An 18,074-nucleotide genomic window follows, 5' to 3' on the forward strand; every position below is an offset into this window, starting at 1 on the left:
CTTCCTTCGAGGTACAGGGAGATGTTTCAGAGGGGCAGAGCGGGCCCAGGACCGTGGCAACGAGCCCAGGATCTCCGACAGCTTTCGATTCTGAAGGAGAATGAAAACTGAGAGAGAAGAATCGGTTCCTTTTCCCATCCCGAAGCTGAAGCGGAGAAGGGAAACTAAAGCCTTTTGAGGTACCCAGCTGCAGGGAGGTCACTGCCCGCCGGGTCAGGAGCTGCTGTGTTGGACTAGCAAAAGTTTCCAGAATGGAGCTGGTCCATCCAGGGGTGGAAACGCCGTCCCTTCCACCCAGAGTTAAAAACCTGTGGGCTACAAGGGGTGACCAACAGGGTTATCTCAAATCACCTCATCCCGTAGGATGACTGCAGACTCTGGGACGTGGAAACCATCCCACATGGGATGTCAGTGGGATGCTGAGCGCACCAGAGAGTCTGTCCATCTGTCCTAGAGTCATTTTCGGCATCCACACATCCCTGCAAAGCCTGGTCGGATGCCTGCTATCCCCTTCATCCAGGCAGGATGGGTTCGCTTTGCTGTTCCCTCTCAGCCTGAGGGATAAATGCTCCTTGGAGGAGTTTTCCCTCCCACTTTTCCGCACCAATTCACGCATCGTCTTCTCGTGCTTCATCTATTGGCTTTATCAAAGACTGTTTGGAAACACCCAGCTGGAAAAACAGGAGGGTGACCCCTCTACCCTGGCTCATTGTCACCGCTCTGCCCACACCCTGCTCTTCTCTCTGAAAGGAGAGAAAACCCACCCAAGAAGGTGAGGGAAAGGACCGAAATCCAAGTTCTTGGTGTCCATGGCCATGCTTTGATTGCCATCAGGTCTCAGCTGGTGATGACAGGAGCCAACCTGGGCCAAACTGAGCCAAATGGATGTGCTTTGGGGGGATCTACACGCACCCATGGACCTGTGTGCACCCACAGGGACCTGCTACGAGTAGTAGCCTGGCACCGAGATTTCGGCTGCCGTGGCACATCCGTGCCAGGGTTGGCAGCGCGGGGGTGGTTTCCGTTGGGGTTGGTACCGATGGCTTCCGAGGCTATACATGCGTGTGTGCTGGGGGGGGGGGGCAGCCCCGTCTGCCCATTTTGAGGGGGAAAGCTGAATAATTTCGGGCAAGGGTTGAACTGAAATGATATTTTGCCGCTTCTGGTTGTCTCACAGCTTTGGTGGCGGGGTGAGATCTCCATCCCTGCAGCCCGCTCGCTCACCCTTCAAATTCACACGCCTGCGCCTGGGTGTTACCTCAGGTTAACTGAAGTGGCTGCTTCAGCTTGAAACAGCGGCTCCTGTTTCACTTTTCGGGTCGCTTACCCCCCCTCCTAACTGTAATAAACATGGTGATTAAGAACAAAATCACAAAAATATTACTCTGGAGGAAGGGGACCAAAAGCTTGGAGAAGGATGAAAGAAACACTCTGATTAGCCCTTTTAAAAATACGTTCCTTTAGCTGAGGCTGCTAAATTCGACTCAACTTTACACACCGGAAAGGTTTTGTGGTTGTTTTATTATTTTTTTTTTTATGTCGAATAAAGTGTTTTTTCCTCATGAAAACCCCCACCAACTCTCAGGCTGAGTGATGCAGTTTCGATGTGTCACGGAGGCAGCGTTAGCACAGTTCCCGCTCTCGGGAAGGTCGGTGTAAACCCCAAAACACCAGATTCTGGTCTCGAATGGGGCTCCAGGTGCCTGAAACCAGCACCTGGGCCCCCCTCGCCCTCACAGAGCTGGTTTTTTTTGGAGGAGATCTGGGAAGGGACACGTTTCACCCCGGTTTCATGCTGAGAGGGGTGCAGGGCTTTTGGTCTCTGCTCCTGGAGGACAAAGTCCTCTGCTTGGGGGACATGATGGGTCTGAAGCTGGGAGCTCCTTGGTGGCCCAAGGAGGGACAGGGCAGGGAAAGGAGGGTGAGCCCAAGCTGCACCGCAGAAGATCTCCGTGGAGTCGCGGCACCGTGCCTCAGTTTCCCCACACTCCCTGTGGAGATAATGCTGTTGCCACACAGGCCGTGGGCAAAAGCTCTCGGAGACCGACTTCCACAGGGCGTCATTACCGGGGAGCCGGAGCCCTGGGACACCTCCTTTGCTGATAATTCACCTCCTCCCAAGTCAGGTGTTTAAAATAGCTCTGGTGACTCACTGTGCCGAGAAGGGCCAGAGGGCTTCAGACGCCTCCTCAGGGGCAGCTGGATGTTTTCCTTGGGACGAGACATGGGGCAAGATGCCACCTCCGAGCCTCCAGCTTTTCGGGTCCCTGTGGTGAGTGCGGCCCCCGTTCCCCAGGCGGCTTTTCTCCTGGGTGCCCATCTGCGTTTGTCCAGCCGTTTGGCTGTTGCTCACCTCCCATTCCCAGAAAGGGAGGTGGAAAATATAGATGTCCCCTTTGCTGTGGCTCCAGGCTCCCCTGGACGGGCCTTTCTGCGTCACCGAGCGCCTTAGCTGGGGATGGAGTGTACAGGAAGCCACAGGTGTGATGAGCGCTGGCCCTTTGCAAGTCCTCAGTCATCCACAGGGACTCCAGTGCCCCCAGAGCGTGAGGTCCAATGGCCTGAGATCTCATCCTGGTCCTGCTTCAGCGGTTTTTTTTCTCCTGTTTTCTGAACTGTGGGTGCGTCCCCTGCTGATACTGGGGAGCATAAAAAATTGTGAAAGGCAGGTGGGAGAGCGATGCTGGCTCCGAATTGCTTCGTGCTGGATTAACTTCTCTGTCTTCGCCCTCTCCGATCACAGCTGACGGGCATGAAGAGCAGCGAACCTCCCCCCATCAAGGAGAAATGAGGGGTGAAAAGGTCTCTTCCTTTCCTCCAGCCCCTGCGTGCAGTCCCAGCGACACCATGCCATGGTGATGGGCAGGATGGAGAGGAGCAATGGGCTCTTCAGGTCTCCCATCACATCTACCATGGTCCTTCCCCCATGGCAGAGAGTCTGGGACTCAAATCTGATGGATCTTGGCCTCGTGAAGGTATTACTGCCCTGAAAGGCTGGTGCTCAGGCGATGGAACACACTCCCATCCTTTTCCAACACCTTGGACCCACCCTGGCAGGACAAGACGGCACCTGGGCAGCGAGATCTTGCCGTGGGACATGACGACACCATTCCCTTCTTGGAGCCTGAGCCCGGCGGGGACAAAAATCATCAGCAACAGGCGAAAAATCATCAGCAACAGGCGGAAACAAAGCGACTATCAGCACCCCAGCCCCGCGCCGGACCTGCTTGGCCTTTCTGCGGCGAGTTTTCTAAGAAAGGCGGCAGCAGTTAGCGAGCGTTTACGGGAAGGGTGGGCCGAGCTCAGCCTGCAGCCGGGACGGCAGCGATAGCGATTCGGGGGTACCGGGGGGGACGGTGGCCACCCAAGGGGCTTGTGGTCCTTGCAGCGGGGAGGTTTGCTTTCGTGTAAGAGCAGCTTCCCGGATGGTCCGGGGCAGGGAGGGGGGAAAAACGAGAAAGGAGGTTAAATACAAACCACATCTCAAAATAGGCCTAAACTTTGAAGGCGTTTGGAGCTGTGTTTCCTGCCTCGAGCGAACTCGAGGAGGAGATGAAAGATGCAGCTGAGTTAAAAAAAAAAAAAACACTAAAAAAAAAAAAACAAAACAACCAGAAAAGCAAAACAAACAAACCAAGTTAACACTTTCTGCTGAAGGCAGAGGCACAACAGTGACACAACACACCGGGTCACCCCACGATGTCGGGACGTGGCTCCAGGACCCCCAGTTCCCTCCAGTAGCAACCACACCAGGTCACCCCACGAGGTCGGTACATACCTCCAGGACCCCCAATTCCCTCCGACAGCAGCCCCACAGCTCGGAGAGCCCAGGAAAGGGAAGACTCCCTGGGCAAGAGATTTTTAAGCAAGAAAGCCATGGGGCAAGCCAAGGGAATCCCTGTTCTGAGCCAAATCTGGCCAGGGGACGTGCAAAGTAACCTGCAGAAAGGGAAACGTGCCCCTTCCTTGGAGCGGACACACAAATCTATGTGCACGGAGCAGCAGGTGCTCCATGAGGTCAAACAGGAACAGAGCTTCAAAGTTCAGCACGTAAAATTAATTTGGGGGAAAAAAAAAAAAAAAAAAAATCCCAAGCAAAAAATAAACAAAGCAAACCCAACAACCCTGAAGCCCAAGCGCCGCGGAGCTGGGAAGTGGGGTTTGACAGTTTTGGAGGGTAAAAGCTGGAGCGCAGCGTTACCGCTGCTGACTGATAGCGACCGACTTCTGGTAATCTGAAGATCGACTTCCTCCGGCTCCGCGTCGGCCGCGGCCGAGCTGGAGGTGGGGACAGCCCCGCCAGCGGCTTTCTTCACCCACCCACCGGCACGCAACGCCCGCTCGGCGCCAAGGGAGCCGGAGCAACAGGATCTGCCTTACCAAAATTGAATTTGGCTGACAACATCCGGCGTTTCGTAAAAAGGGCTGCTTTGATGTTTGTTTACTCGCCAGTCCCAGCACATGCTCCGCACCAGCCTGCCGATGAATGGGGAGGCAAAGGGCTCCGCACCCCTTTGATCTTTCCCAGGAAACCTGGGAAGGAGCAGTCGGCGCTGGGAACACCCCGCCGAGGGCCGGATCCAGCCTTCCCCGTGGTGTTTTCGGGCTGGTCGGTCCCGGTTAATGCCACTCAACAAACCTTTGGGGTGTTAACTGGCTGGAGACAAACCGGGGGTCCCCGCCGTAGCCACGGCGTTGTCACTGGTACCCCCACGCGCTCGCAGCATCCTTCATCCCGCCCCGCACGAAAGGGATGTCTCCATCACATCGAGTGGTTTTTTTGTTTTGTTTTGTTTTTATTTAAAACCGCATAAAAAAAATAAGATTTCTGAATTCCCCTGTACAATATGAACTCTTTAACAAAAAAAGAAACAAAAAAACAAACCCAAAAAAACCAAAAAACAAACAACCCGCCGGCTACACACTTGGTTACATGGAAAGACTCGACAGCGCAGACAGCCCAGGCCGGCTCCCCCACCTCCCCAGCCCCAGCCGAGACACCCGTGGTGGTGGTGGGGGGAAAAAACCCCCAAATTTCATCTGCAAACAGAGATCTGCAGGTGGGAAGGAAAGAACAGCACCCAGAACTATGTACACGGGGAGCTGGGGAGCGGGCAGCCGCTCCGCACATCCGCCAGAAACACCGTGGGCCCGGGGACGGACACAGGACAGACACGGAGGGAAGAGCCGAATGGAAAACCTGGGGAAGGGGGTGGGGGATCAGCAGCTGTAGAAGCAAGACGTAGGTTGGAAACCCACGTTGAGTTATAAATAAATAAATAAGTTATCCTACCGGCTAGAACTCTTCCTTTAAAAAAAAAAAAAAAAAAAAAAGACAAAACAAAACAACAAATTCATGAAAATAAATTAAAAATGAAAACCTGCCAAAAAAAAAAAAAAAAGAAACAAGGTAAAATGTTATCCCTACGAACAACTGTACTTCAAGCTTTGCTCCTAAAAGAACTTTGTACACAATTTACAGCTCTGTTGGTTTGCATTGTTTGTGCATTTGTGAGGGCACAGGGAAGCAAAGAAGCCCAGAAAAATCCAGGCGAGCTGGAGGCACAGGAGGCGAGGCATCGCCCGCTTGGCTCCCAAGCATCTTCTGACCCGTTTTTGAAAAGGGAAAAAGGAACTCTACAGCCAGGCGAGTCTTGGAAAAAGCAGCAGTGTAGGAAAATTCAAGTCTTTCCTCCAGCACAGCCCAGTTCGCAACTGAAGGCACTCGAGCACGGTGACAGCGGAGAAGCGACAGCCGTTCGGCCGCGGTACCTGCCCTCCCCCCAAGTCAGTTCCCCCCCCCCCGCCCCCCCGTTGAAGCTTTTCTCACAATAAGGTCTCCGATCATCTGGCAGTCCCAAATTCAGCAGGTTGGGAAGACACTTGGGAGCCTCCAAAACCAGAACCAACCCCCAAAAAACAATTTACTGGCAAAACATCAAATGAGACAGGGTCACTCAGGTGGAGCTCAGGAGAGCTGGGTTGGATGGTGACCACCAGCGCTTGGAAGAGTAGGTCTCCAGCAGAGCTCCAGGTCAAGACGTGGCCACCAGCACTTGGAAGAGCAGGTCTCCAGGACAAGATGTGCACGTTCCCATCTGATGATCCCTGCTCAGTGCTACGGTCACGAGGAAGTAGCCTGGTTTTCTTTGCTTCTTCTGGGCAGGAGATGCGTGGAGCCATTACTTGCCAGGCTCCTGGATCAAACTGTGCAGGTGGATCTCTGCAGTCTCCTGGGGCAGGTGAATGCCTTGCAGCCAAGGATGGTTAAAAACGTCCTCCAAAGACGGTCTGTCCGAGGGGCGCATGGACAAACACCACCCGATGAGATCCTGGCACTCTGAGGAGAGAAACCAGAAACTTCCAGTCAGTTGGAGAAGGCTCCAGTCCACCTTGTCCCACCATCCACAGTGCCCAGGCCATGCTGAGTATGCTCAGAGCTGCACCCAAACCTCCCAACTGATCATCCAGCTTGGAGAAGAGCAAGGTGGCAGGACATGTGCCACCTCCTCCAGCTAACCATGGGAGATCAACCCCCTCGTGTCCCACCTCCTCCAGCTAACCATGGGAGATCAACCCCCTCGTGTCCCACCTCCTCCAGCTAACCACTGGAGATCAACCTCCTCATATCCCACCTCTTCCAACCACAGGAGGTCAACCTCCTCTACAGCCCTAACAGCGGTATGCTCGTGTGCCCGGTGCCATCTCCCAACACCCATTATCCATCCCCTGCTGCAAAGCTAGGTACCCACCTCGAGAAACCCGCCGTCGGAAGAAGACTTGACCCCGGATGATGTCCTCGTCCTGCTCGAAGGGGACATCCCCACAGACCATGTTGTAGAGCAGCACGCCCAGGGACCAGATGGTCGCCGGACGGCCGTGGTAGCGGTGGTAGCGTACCCACTCCGGCGGGCTGTACACCCGCGTTCCTGCAGGATACAGGCGCAGCTCGTCAGGCGGATGCTGCCTACATCCCGCATCCTCGCCCGAGCATCCCTGCGGATGCGCAGGCTGTGCCAGTGACGCAGCAGGGGGGGGGGGGGGACACACGCTGTGACCCGCCACCCCCTCGCCAGCACGTGACTCTTGTTTACAAACTTTGGGTTGTAAAATGAAGCCGCCGGTGCCGGAAGAGGGCAGCACGGGCCCGGGGAAGGCCCGACCGTTACATGCAAAAAAAAACCAAAAAAAAACCCCAACCCCATGGGTGGGGAAAAACCACGCCTTTCCTCCCCCCCCCCCCCCCCCCCCAGCCTCGGCCAAAAAAATAAATAAATACAAATACGCCAAGGCAAACTAGGGGAGCGGAGCAGCCCTTTGGCACCTGCAAACCCAACCGGCCGGTGCATGGGCTTGGCAACCCCCCCCCTTTTCTGCTCCCCCCCACGGGTGTTTGTTTGTTTGTGTGGGGCTGGCTCCCCCCGCCCCAGCCCGGGGGAGGCTGTTGGCACCGCCGGGAGCCGGCTCCCGTTTCACAACATCCGCCCCGTGCCAAAAAAGCAACTTGGCAGCCGGCGGTATCGTTAATTCCACACACACACACACACACACACACACCCCCACACCCTCCCCGCCAGCAAACGGGGGGAACCGCCGGTGCCCGGTACCGAGAGCATCCCCCGGGGGTGGGCTCACCGTCAAAGGCGGTGTAGACTGTGTCCTTGAGGAAGGTGCCGGAACCAAAGTCGATGAGCTTGAGCTCGCCGGTGGAGAGGTCGATGACGATGTTCTCGTCCTTGATGTCGCGGTGCAGGACGCCGCAGTTGTTGCAGTGCCGCACGGCCTCCAGCACCTGGCGGAAAAGCCCCCGCGCCAGCTCCTCGGACAGGGACCCCCGCTCCGTGATGAAGTCGAAAAGATCCTGTGACGGCTCCGGACGCTCCAGCACCAACACGAAGCTATCGGGCAGCTCAAACCAGTCCAGGAGGTGGATGACGCCGCGGAAGCCGGAGCCCACCTTGTTCAGCAGCACGATCTCCATCGGCACACGGGTGCCGCTGGGCTGCGGGGGGGGGACGGGGACACCACCATGCCATCAGCGGGGCTGATGCTGCGACGGGGGTCCGGTACCCCCGGCCTGAGATGCTCCGGTGCCCCCCAGCTCAGCTCCACCGGTGCCTGGGCATCCCCCCACCTAGGGGATGCTCCAGTGCCCCCCAGCTCAGCCTCACCGGTGCCTGGGCATCCCCCCACCTAGGGGATGCTCCAGTGCCCCCCAGCTCAGCCCCACTGGTGCCTGAGCAGCCCCCAGCCTGGGATGCTCTGGTGCCCCCCTGCCCAGTCCCACCGGTGCCTGGGTATCCCCCCACCCAGGAGATGCTCCGGTGCCCCCCACCACCCAGGAGATGCTTCGGTGCCCCCCAGCTCAGCCCCACCGGTACCGGGCACCCCCAGCCCGGGATGCTCTACGTCCCCCGGTGACCCCACGCCCGCTCCCCCCGCCGTGTCCCCGTTTCCACCCTCCACGGTATCGGTTTATCCGCCTCTCCCCCCCCCGCCCCGTGATGCCGCGGTTTCTCCCGGTGGCCCCGCTCACTCACCAGCTCGCCCCACTCGGAGATGCGCTCCCGGGCCACGTACTTGACGGCCACCTGCAAGCCAAGGGGAGCGGCGGGCTGAGCACGCTGCCCGCCCCGCCGCCTCCCCCTCCTCCTCCTCCTCCTCCTCCGCCCCGCCGCCGGCCCCACCACTCACCGGGATGCTGTCGGCGAGGCGGATACCCGAGTACACCGTGCCGAAGCCGCCGCTCCCCAGCAGCGGGCCCACCCGGTACAGCTTCTCCAGCGGCTCCTTCTCCTTCCCTGCGGGCGACACCGGCCGTCACCGCTCCGCCCGGGGCCACACCGTCCCGTCGTCCCCCTCCCTCTCCCCCCGCCCAAACCGAACCGGGCCGGGCACACCCCCGGTGCCGATCTCTTACCGGGTTGTAGTTTAGCGCTGTGCAGCTCCCCGCCGGTCCCGGTACGTAGATGGGCCAACGAATTGATTTTCGAGAGCAGCATCCCGGCTCCCTCGCTCGATATCGGGGGCCGGTCCCGGCCACCTTCCCGAGCCCCGGAGACCGGGTCCCGGCGGTCGGGCTGGCCGAGCGCGGGGAGCCCGGAGAGGCGGGAGGCCGGTGGGTTGCGGGGCGGGGAGGGAGCGGCGGCGGCGCGGCTGCTCCGCGCTCTGCCGGGCTCCCGTGTGGCGCGGCGGCCCCCAGCCGGCCCCGGGCGGGGCGGGGCCGGGGCCGGGGCGGGGCCAGCCAGGGGGCGGGGCAACCGTACCGGGCCCAACCGCGCTGGCCCGCCCAGCGGCGCCGCAGCCAATAGGAAGAGAGCCGCAGGGAGGGGAGGGCGTGGCCGGCCGCGCCGTGGCGGGAAGGAAAAGGCGCCAAAGGAGCGCGGGAGGGGCGGGGTTCCCTCTCGGCGGGGCATGGAGGGGAGAGTAAAGGGCGAGCGCGGCGTGTATAGGGCGATCGTGGCGAGTAAAGGGCGATCGTGGCGCTGAGAGCAGCCGCCGCCGGGCCCCGGTGCGGCCGCCCGCGTCCCCGTTCCCAACAGGAGAGCACCCGCTCCCTCCCTTTTGCCGCGGCATGAGGGATGGGGGGGAAGGGAGCCACTCTTCCTCCCCGCATCCACGTGAAAAATCCCAATTTATTTTTTTTTTTTTAGCCCATCCTTCCTTTTATTCTTTTTTTCCTGCAAGCTCACAACTTCCCGGTGGTGCTTGGCATCCCCTGTCGCCCATCCCATCCCATCCCGTCCCGTCCCGTCCCGTCCCGTCCCACGCTGCCGTTACTTCATCACGGGCAAACGCCTGTCTGAACTTTTCCCTTTTCTAGTAAAAGTGGCGATTCCAGCTGGAGACTCTTGACTAACAACTCCTTTTTTTTTTTTTTTTTTTTTTAAAAAAAATTTCTTTTTTTCCGCAGAAGTCGCTGGCCGAGATGCTTTCCCCAGTTCCAGAGATAAGATAAATAATTTACTGGATGGAGGTCTCTGATTACTCACTCTATTAGCATTTAGAGCAAAGAGCTCCAGCCACCGGGAGCTGAATTATTCCAGACGAAGCCCATCTGGGCTCCCGCGCCCCAGCGAGACCCAGGAGTTCCCAGCATCCCACACATACTTGTGGGATGAATTGCTTGAAATCGAATGGGGTTTTACTGGAAACGCTGGTGAGCTCCCGACTCCTTTAGTATTTCTTTTTTTTTTTTTTTTTTTTTTTTTCTTTAAAACATAATAAAACACAACCAAAACGCCAACCCCAAAGCCGGCTCTGGGGCTGCGGCTCGGCCCTCGCGCCGGCCAGGAAGGACTCGCCACCGCTGTTGCCTCTTTTAGATTTACTGAGAACCCGGCACGTCCTCTTTCAGGGGCTGAGACAACTGAAAAAAAAAAAAACACCAAACTGAAAAACCTACATTGTTTTTTTAGCCAAGAAGGTGACATTTTTGTTTGGGGAAAAATGTGGAAAATCTGACGCAGCAGCCTTCATCCTTTTTTTTTTTTTTTTTTTTTTTTCTTCGATTTTAATTATATTATTGTTATTATTATTCGGGGTGACGCAAGCGGAGGGGCGGGCAGCGCCTTTCTCCTGCCTTGTTTGCACCTGAGCATATTTGGGACAACTGGTTCTGCCGGCGGGTGCTGAGCCACGGGACGAGGAGACTCAGCATCAGGTCCCAAAACTCATTTTCAAATTCTTTGCCGGGACGATGGAAGGCGCCGAAGGGGCTGCCCTGGAACCCCAGGCTCTTTATTGACAAACAAAGCTCACCCCGGGAGTTGCAGGGCTTTCCTGGGGGCCTCCTTCCTTCCCCTCAGCTCGCGGGGAGGTACGGCTTCTTCCTCGCTCTGCCCAAACCTGCTAATTAGCGTGGAAGGGAGCAGCGTGGCTTGCAACCGGGATGATCTGAGGCCAAATCATCCTTGTGCGTAAACCTGCCCAACTGCTAATTTCCCCGGGGGGAGACTGAGTCAGCGGCCGCCTCTTCCTGCTGGCACGGAGGGGTTGCATCCCCTCTGGGTTGGGGAACCCTCTCCCAGTCTTGGAGACGATGAGGGGGGACATTTCTCCATGCCCTGGCCATGCGGAGCAGGGATGTGTCACTCTTTCCCAGCTGCATCCATGTCTTTCCAGAATAACCCACCCGGACACGTCCCCGTTCCTCAAATGATCCCAAAGCCATGCTGGGAACCACCTTTTGCCCCCAAGCCCATCCCACGTACTCACCTTTCCCCCTTCCAGCCCCAGTGAGGCCATTGGGATGTGGCAGACATTCAAGCTACCATGAAACAAACCCCATCCTGCTTTGCCCTCATCCAGGGGAATCACCCCTTTTCCCAACCCTCTTCCTCCGGGATGAAATCCGCCGAGGACAGCGGGTGCAGGAGAGCATCCCCCATCTTTTAGCATGGATTTGCACTTCCGTGGACACAGGGATGTCCCAGCAGGACTGCAGGCCCTTCCCCGGCCAGGCAGCAGCATCCCTGACCCAGGCTGGGTCTTTCCATCCCGACGCTTGGTGCGAGCCCCCGGGGAGCAGTTTGCAGCCTGGAGGAGATGGCACAGGTCTTCCCAAGGGGGAAAAATCCCAAGCAGGACCCTGCCTGGGGAGAAGCAGGTCCCCAGGGTGGCACATGGCGCTGGTGGTAGGTCTGGGGGAGAGGAGCTCCCAGCAGACATCAAAAGATCAGTTCTCAGCCCTGCAAACAATCCCCGCCAGCTTTCGGGCTCTTCAGCGGCATTCCAGTCTAACCGGGGCTGCCTTGCATGATAATCAGGCTTAATTACTGCTTTATCGCTTGATTGCTGTGCTGGGCCCTTGGAGCTGCAGTGTTGCTTTCGCAGTTTACTTTTTGTGCTTCCTCCCCCTCGCCTTCCCGCCAGCACAATTAGCAAATAGGTGAAAATGGGGAGGGCCAGGGCGATACCCGGGGTGGGGGGCGGATAGAGAAGGGGCGATTTTCTGCCCAGGGTGGAAGTGAAGCAGATTTGCAGCTCGTGGAGGGTTAAAATTGAGGTTTCCACCGGTGTTCTGCAGCCAAAATAAACAAGGTCAAGGCCAAGCCAGGAGCACAACCCCATATCAGCCCCAGGAGCATCCCCCTCCGGAGCGGACAGCATCCCTGGAGGAGGGAGGGGAGGATTGCGGGGCGATTAAAGCCCTGACAGGGTTTTAGTTTAAAGGCTGTGGTTTTCCTACCATGAGCTTTGAGTCATGGCGTGACCTTGGCTGCGTCTGCCCCTGGCTCCCTCCGTTTGGGCTCGGTCGCCCGCAGAACCGGCTGGCCCAGGGCGTGGGGCGAAGCGGCGGCGAGGACCTGCCGGTCCTCGGGGAAAGGGTGACACCTTCCTCAGGCGGGCCAGCGAAGATGCTCCCACCTACGCTCGGTGAGCAATCCCTGGCCACACCGGCGAGGGAGCCGGCCCTGCCCTCGGCCAGGCAATGGGTGCTGCGGTTGGGACATCCCCAAAGCGCCGTCACTTGCTTGAAGTCACCTCTACGGCAGCGAAAAGGTGCCCCGGTGTCTCACCGGTGACTTTGGAAGCGCAATAAAATGTACGTGCGTGCCCCAGCACCATCGCGGCGGGGGTGACAGGCATCGCCCTGCAGGATGCGGCCGATCCTGGGGTGCACGGAGACGCTGGGGGGGGCTGCAGAGGTGCTGGGCTCCCCCCCCAGATGTGGGTTGGGATCATGCATGCCCAGAGCCAGCGCAGCCGCTGGGTGCTGCTTCCCACCCTCTCCCCATGCTCTGGACCCCCCCCACTCCCTCCCCCAGACCCAGCTGAGACCCCTGTGTAGCAGTGATGGCTCGGGACCCGCGTGTCCCATCCTGGGCTGGAGTCACCTGAGGATGGGGAGGAGAAAAGTCCTTGCTGGCGTCCTGGGGCACCCCGAAACCCCTCTAAGCCACCACCCAGTCGTAAGCCTTTGGGTGCTGATCCCCTCCAGCTGAGCAAGGTGATGGGGACAGGAGATGCAGGGACATCCTGCACCCCGGGAGGAGCAGATGCGGGGATTTCTTCTTCTTAATTGAAATTATAATTTTTATTTTTTTTTTTAAGTTGGCTCTTAGCGCGGGCTTTTTTGGGGAGAGGTGTGCGTGGAGGCGGCAGCATGGCTAATCTGCTTTGTGAATGGAGCCGCACGGGGGGCGGCGGAGGGGATCGGGGAGGTGGAGGGAGCCACATATTTGGGATTCCTTCATCTGGGTGGGCTCCTTCTCTCCAGACTCTCAGGATGTGGGAAATGGAAGATGAAAGGAGCTGCATTTCCAGCCTCTCGGGTTACAATGTCTAAAGCAGAAAAGGGTGGTTGAGGGGGAAAAAAGAAGGGGGGGGTGGTGGTGGGGGGGAGTGGGATGCTACAGGGAAACCTGGGTTGGGAAATGGCCCGGCGAGGTTGGGGCAGGGAAGGGGGCGGCTGGGGCCGAGCCGCTCGTGTTTCACATCACGTCAGGGCTGAGGAATTTCCTCTGCTCTGGGGGTGCCTCGCAGAGAAAAAGGGGGAGGCTTTAAGGTTTGCCGGGGATGAATAATAGCCAAGAGGCGAAGGGATTAAAAGTGTTACCCAGGGGCGGCTGTTTACAAGCAAACCCTCTTGTAGAGCAAAGGGGGAAAGAGGGATGTATTGGGGTGACGGTGGGGACCCTGGGCCGTGCATCGCCCGCATCCCACCGAGAACAGTGGGGCGATTGCCCCCAGTCCCTGTGTGGTTCGTCCTCCCCCAGAGCCCCTCCGCAGCGAGGTCCCAGCAGCCAGTCCCCTGCACGCGTGGCGTGTCCTGGGGTACCCAGCCTGGCTTCCCCTCTGTGTCCTCCTGTGGCCCCAGGAGGTTTCCCATCCCTCCCGTCCCCCCTGAGTTGCAGAAACCCGGATCATCCCTGCACACGAGCAGGAAAATCCGCTTCTCCGAGGGGGTTGTCCCACCCATTGGGTGCCCCAGGAAAAGGGCAGGGAGAGAGGGGCAGCAGAAGACACCGGGCTCTGGCGGGGGGGGTGGGGGGGCACAGGGTGGGTGCCATGCCTGGGCACAGGGTTTGGACCCTGCCAGGTGACAGGAGCAGCCCCTGGACCTGGGCATTGCCTGGCATCGTCCCACCACCTCGTGAGCCAGGGTGCAGGTTTTGTCCCCGGTCACTTCATTTTAATTTCCCCTTTATGGCTATTTTGGGTGCTGCAAGGTCAAGGTGGGGCGGAGGGGAGGGAGACGCATTTCTCCTGTGTTATTCCCTGTTTTCCTCCATTTCTGATGCGACAGCCGGGAAGGGACCGTCGCGGGGTGGAGTTCCCAGGATGGGCCAAGGGATGCTGCAGGATCTGTCCGCCCTGGGATGGCAGAGACACCAACATGTGCTGTGGGCAGCTGGGCTCCACTTCCAGGGGTGTGTGCTAGGGACAGGCTGTTCTTCCGGCTTTAGCCCAGGGAAACTGAGGCACAGGAGGACCGTGGAGCCCCTGCAGAGCCGGGGGGGGGGGGGGGGGGGGGGAGTTGGGCTTATTCCACCCCAAAAAGGGGATAAAAGGGGGGAAAAAATGGTTTGCAAGCCAAGGAAGATGTGGGTGGGATCAGCCCAAGTGCTGTTTAGAGGGTGCACCTGAGCGGGTGAGACCCCGCACCCGGGTGAGACCCCTGACTGTGCCTGGGCACCCAGGATCCATCCCAGTGACCAGCACCCGTGATGCCTAGGTGGCATCGTTCAGGTGAAAGGACACAAAATACAGCTACATCCAAGGCTCAGGGTGCCCGGGCACCCCCAGCCTCCCCCAGGCAGAACGGGTTTCTTTCCGCAGAGTGTTTGCATGAGAAAAGCACCTTCTAAAGGTTATAAAAATGATTTTTGGTGGCCGATGGAGGACCGGAGGGTGCCTGGCTCTCCTCTTCCCCCTCCGCCCTGCAAAGTCCTGCCTATTCCCAGGTAACATTCCTGACATTGCTCCGGCCGGGAGTGCAGGGAGGGCTCTGACCCCCTGAGCATGGGAAAAATGCCTGTCTGCGTGCGGGAAAGGAGGTGCAAATCGTGCGGGGTGAGGAGGTCAGCCGGGAAATCCCTTTCATCTTTTCCCGGGCCTTGAGCCGACACGCGGCCGGGGAGCGCGTGGGGCGAGCGGGAGAGGGTTTTTGTCTGTGGCTGGAAAAGGGGAGGCTCCCGGGGGGTGCAGTGGTCCTAAGAGGCCGGATGCAGTTTCCGAGCTGAAGGATGCTGAAATCGCCACGTGGGGCGAACGGTGCGGAGATGGGATGGAGGGGTCACAACAGTGACCCCCAGGATAGGCGGTGGGCAATTAGGTTTGGCCTTCATCCCTTTGCGTAGCTCAACAGGATGCTGGGACCGCCCCCCCCCCCCAGACCCCAGGGAGGTGGGGACGATGGGGACAAAGGGGCACTGTCCCCCGTGATGTCCACGACATGCAGGCGCCAGCTCTTGATGCTGGTGGCTCAGCCCCACTGGGGACACGGAGGTCCCTGGGTACCAGTCGCTGCCCCAGCATCACCCTGGGGGGGCTCTGGGTGCTGGAGGGAGCCAGACCAGGGTGCTGCCCCCAGCCAGGAGAAATCCTGGTGGAAACCCAGCCCCGTCCCCACGAGGACAGCCCTCAGACCGGGCTCTGCCCTTGCTGGGTGAGGAGGTTTGTAGCATCCCTGGTGCAAGGGCTGGGCCTGACACTGCACTCGGGCTGTTGGGGCAGACGCGGGTCTCTTGGGAAGAGCATAATAAAAGGCAAATCTCGCCCTCCCTGCCTGCTTGGCAAAAAAAATTCCTGAGAGGAGGAGATGGGGGAAGCCCCCGGGGAGCCCAGGAGGTGTAAGACCATCCCCTCCTCTGCCACAGACCCCCTGCATGTCCTTGGTCCGATCCCTCCATCTCTTTATCCCACCTGGACTATAATAAACCTCTCCCCGTGGCTTGAACCCCGGCATCTCCCGGGGAGCGCGGGGCCGTCGCTGCCATCGCCGGCCCTTGTTGGCCAAAGGAGGAGTCCCAGCGCAGCCCTGCCCCGCTCGGAGCCGGATCCCGCCTGGCTTCCAGGAATCGGGGCTGGGGTGGGCGGCCGGCCGTGGGTGACAGCTGGTGCTTTGGGTGGCTTCCGCTTGCCCTGATGTGCCCAGGTCCCATTGCACCCCTTTCCTAAAGCCCCCACGTCCTGATGCACCCGTGTCCTGCTGCGCCGTGGGACTCCGGCTATCCCCGAGGAGGGTTTCCATCGCCTCTCCCCGGTGGAGCGGGGGCTTCTCCTGCCTGTACAAAGCAGATGGTAAAACACGGGCTAACGAGATCAGAGATTAATCCACGTTTGGCTTCCAAATCGCATAATCACGTAATTATTCTCAGTATCAGGGTGGAGCGGGCTCCAGGCTCCTGCTCCTTCCCGGGGCACTTTGCAGGGCGGGAGGGTGGCAGGGGGTGGGATCCTGCCCCGATGCTGCTCCAGGGCCCCGTTACTTTGGTGGGACTGCCCGATGCCCCGCTGCTCTGCCGACCTCCGGGACTGTGTCCCGTGGGAGAGGACCCAGGCGTTTGGGAGCAGCTTCTCCCCATCGCTCCCTTCCCCCCATCCTGCTGCATCCCGGTTCGACCTCGCACCGGGATTCCCCACTTTGTGCCAGGGCATCCCAGCGGGAAACACATCCCTGAGCACCTTCCTCCCCCCCCGCCCCTCAGCGCAGCCCAGGAGCAAACCCAGCCCAGTGACTCCCAGTTCCCACCAGTAAGAGCCGCTGGGGTGGAAATTGGGCATTGCCGACGTGTGATGCTGCTTCACATCCCGCACAAGAGCCGGGGCGGCACCGGCACCAGCTTCTGCCGCCCCAGCACTGCGGGCTGCTTTTATGGGAGAGGAAACGGGGGGAAATCTCATGTTTCAGGCAGCGCGTGCGGCCGGCAGCCCCGAATTCCTGCGCAGCCGGTGGCACGGCCCCGTTATCAGCACGCCCGGGCTGTTTGCTGGAAAAGGGCGGCAGTGGGGCTGGGTGACCCCACAACTTCCTTCCTTTCCTGGAAGCCGCTCGCTCCGAGCGTGACGCTGGTGCTCTGATAACCGGCTGCTTTCACAACACGGTCCGGCGAACGTGGGGCCGGGGCTGGGTTCGCTCACCGCTCTGCCACCCTCCTTCCCGCCCGGCTCCCATCGCCCCGTGGGCACCTTCTTGTCCTGCCTCAGTTTCCCCCCTCCGTAGAAGCGGAAATACAGCCCCCAAGCGCTGCAAACCCCGGGTGCTTGCAAGAAGAGCCAGAGCGTGGATGTGTGTCGCTACAAGGTGTAATGAAGTGTGTCAGGTCTCAGCCTCGCTCCCCCTCCATCCAGCCACCCGAGCAGCAAGGGCTGTGCTGGAAATTCCCCTTTGCAAAATTGGGAGCAGGGAGAAGTTGGGGGGGGTGGGAGTGGGGGGTGTCCTTCATCTCCTTGGCAGCACCCAAGAAAGGGCTGGTGGGTGCCAAGGGCTGAACCATGAGGCTGTGCTTGCAGCCAGACTCCTCCTGGTCCCCCTGTCCCGTGGGGTGGATGTAGGACCTCGGTGCAAGGCGTGGAATGGGACGGGAGTAGGTTGGGGACTTCTTGGTCCCCCCCACACCCTGGGCAGAGCAATCCCGGCTGCCTTTGAAGCCGCCGGCAGCAGGAACAGCAGGCAGGGTCCTGCTTGAGTCAGGCAGCGTAATGTCCGGGTGCGTACCCAGCCCAGTCCCCTCCCTGCGTGGTGGCAGGTCCCTGCACGCCACAGAAGCCACCGCCGCGGGTCAGGGAGGGACGTGCAGGGCAGGGGAACCCGGCCAAAGGGGAAACTGAGGCAGTGACGGGGATGCCATGACCTGCCCTGCACAAACCCTCCTGGAAGGGGACCCAGCCACCCTGCCTGCTCCTTGGGCACCTGTTTGCAGCTCCTGGGATGCTCAGTGCTGGACTGAGGACCCCCGGGGGGTCTAACAGGGTTTGGCCCTGTGCTCAAGGACCTGGCTGGGATGCTCAAATCCCCCCAAACCCTGTTAGGATCCACTCTGTTGCCTGCAGCATTGCCCTGTGCAGGGACCAGGGCGTCCCCAGGGGATCGCCATCTCCCCGGGACACCCAGCTCGGAGTTAGCA

The 18,074-nt window shown here is 59.4% G+C and overlaps 1 protein-coding gene across 1 annotated transcript; it reads right to left on the reverse strand.

Annotated features, from left to right (window-relative positions):
• Nucleotides 1-4,802: 4,802 nt before the first annotated feature.
• Nucleotides 4,803-9,002, reverse strand: PIM1 (Pim-1 proto-oncogene, serine/threonine kinase). The gene is made up of 6 exons (XM_074163308.1): nucleotides 8,921-9,002; nucleotides 8,695-8,801; nucleotides 8,541-8,591; nucleotides 7,636-8,002; nucleotides 6,753-6,929; nucleotides 4,803-6,340 (listed from the first exon to the last, which is right to left on the reverse strand). The coding sequence occupies exons 1-6, from the start codon at nucleotides 9,000-9,002 to the stop codon at nucleotides 6,183-6,185; spliced, it is 942 nt and encodes a 313-aa protein (XP_074019409.1). The 3' UTR covers nucleotides 4,803-6,182.
• Nucleotides 9,003-18,074: the final 9,072 nt, after the last annotated feature.

This window comes from Numenius arquata, chromosome 24 (genome assembly GCF_964106895.1).
Source record: "Numenius arquata chromosome 24, bNumArq3.hap1.1, whole genome shotgun sequence".
NCBI classification, from domain to species: Eukaryota; Metazoa; Chordata; class Aves; order Charadriiformes; family Scolopacidae; genus Numenius; species Numenius arquata.

Bases quoted from the DNA above. Each gene is read 5' to 3' on its own strand.
- PIM1 (XM_074163308.1), bottom strand. From the start codon at position 9,002: ATGCTGCTCTCGAAAATCAATTCGTTGGCCCATCTACGTACCGGGACC. The intron at 6,930-7,635 runs GTGAGCCCACCC...TGTATCCTGCAG, and splicing joins AGTCTACACCGCCTTTGACG to GAACGCGGGTGTACAGCCCG. The intron at 6,341-6,752 runs GTGGGTACCTAG...TTCTCTCCTCAG, and splicing joins CCGACGGCGGGTTTCTCGAG to AGTGCCAGGATCTCATCGGG.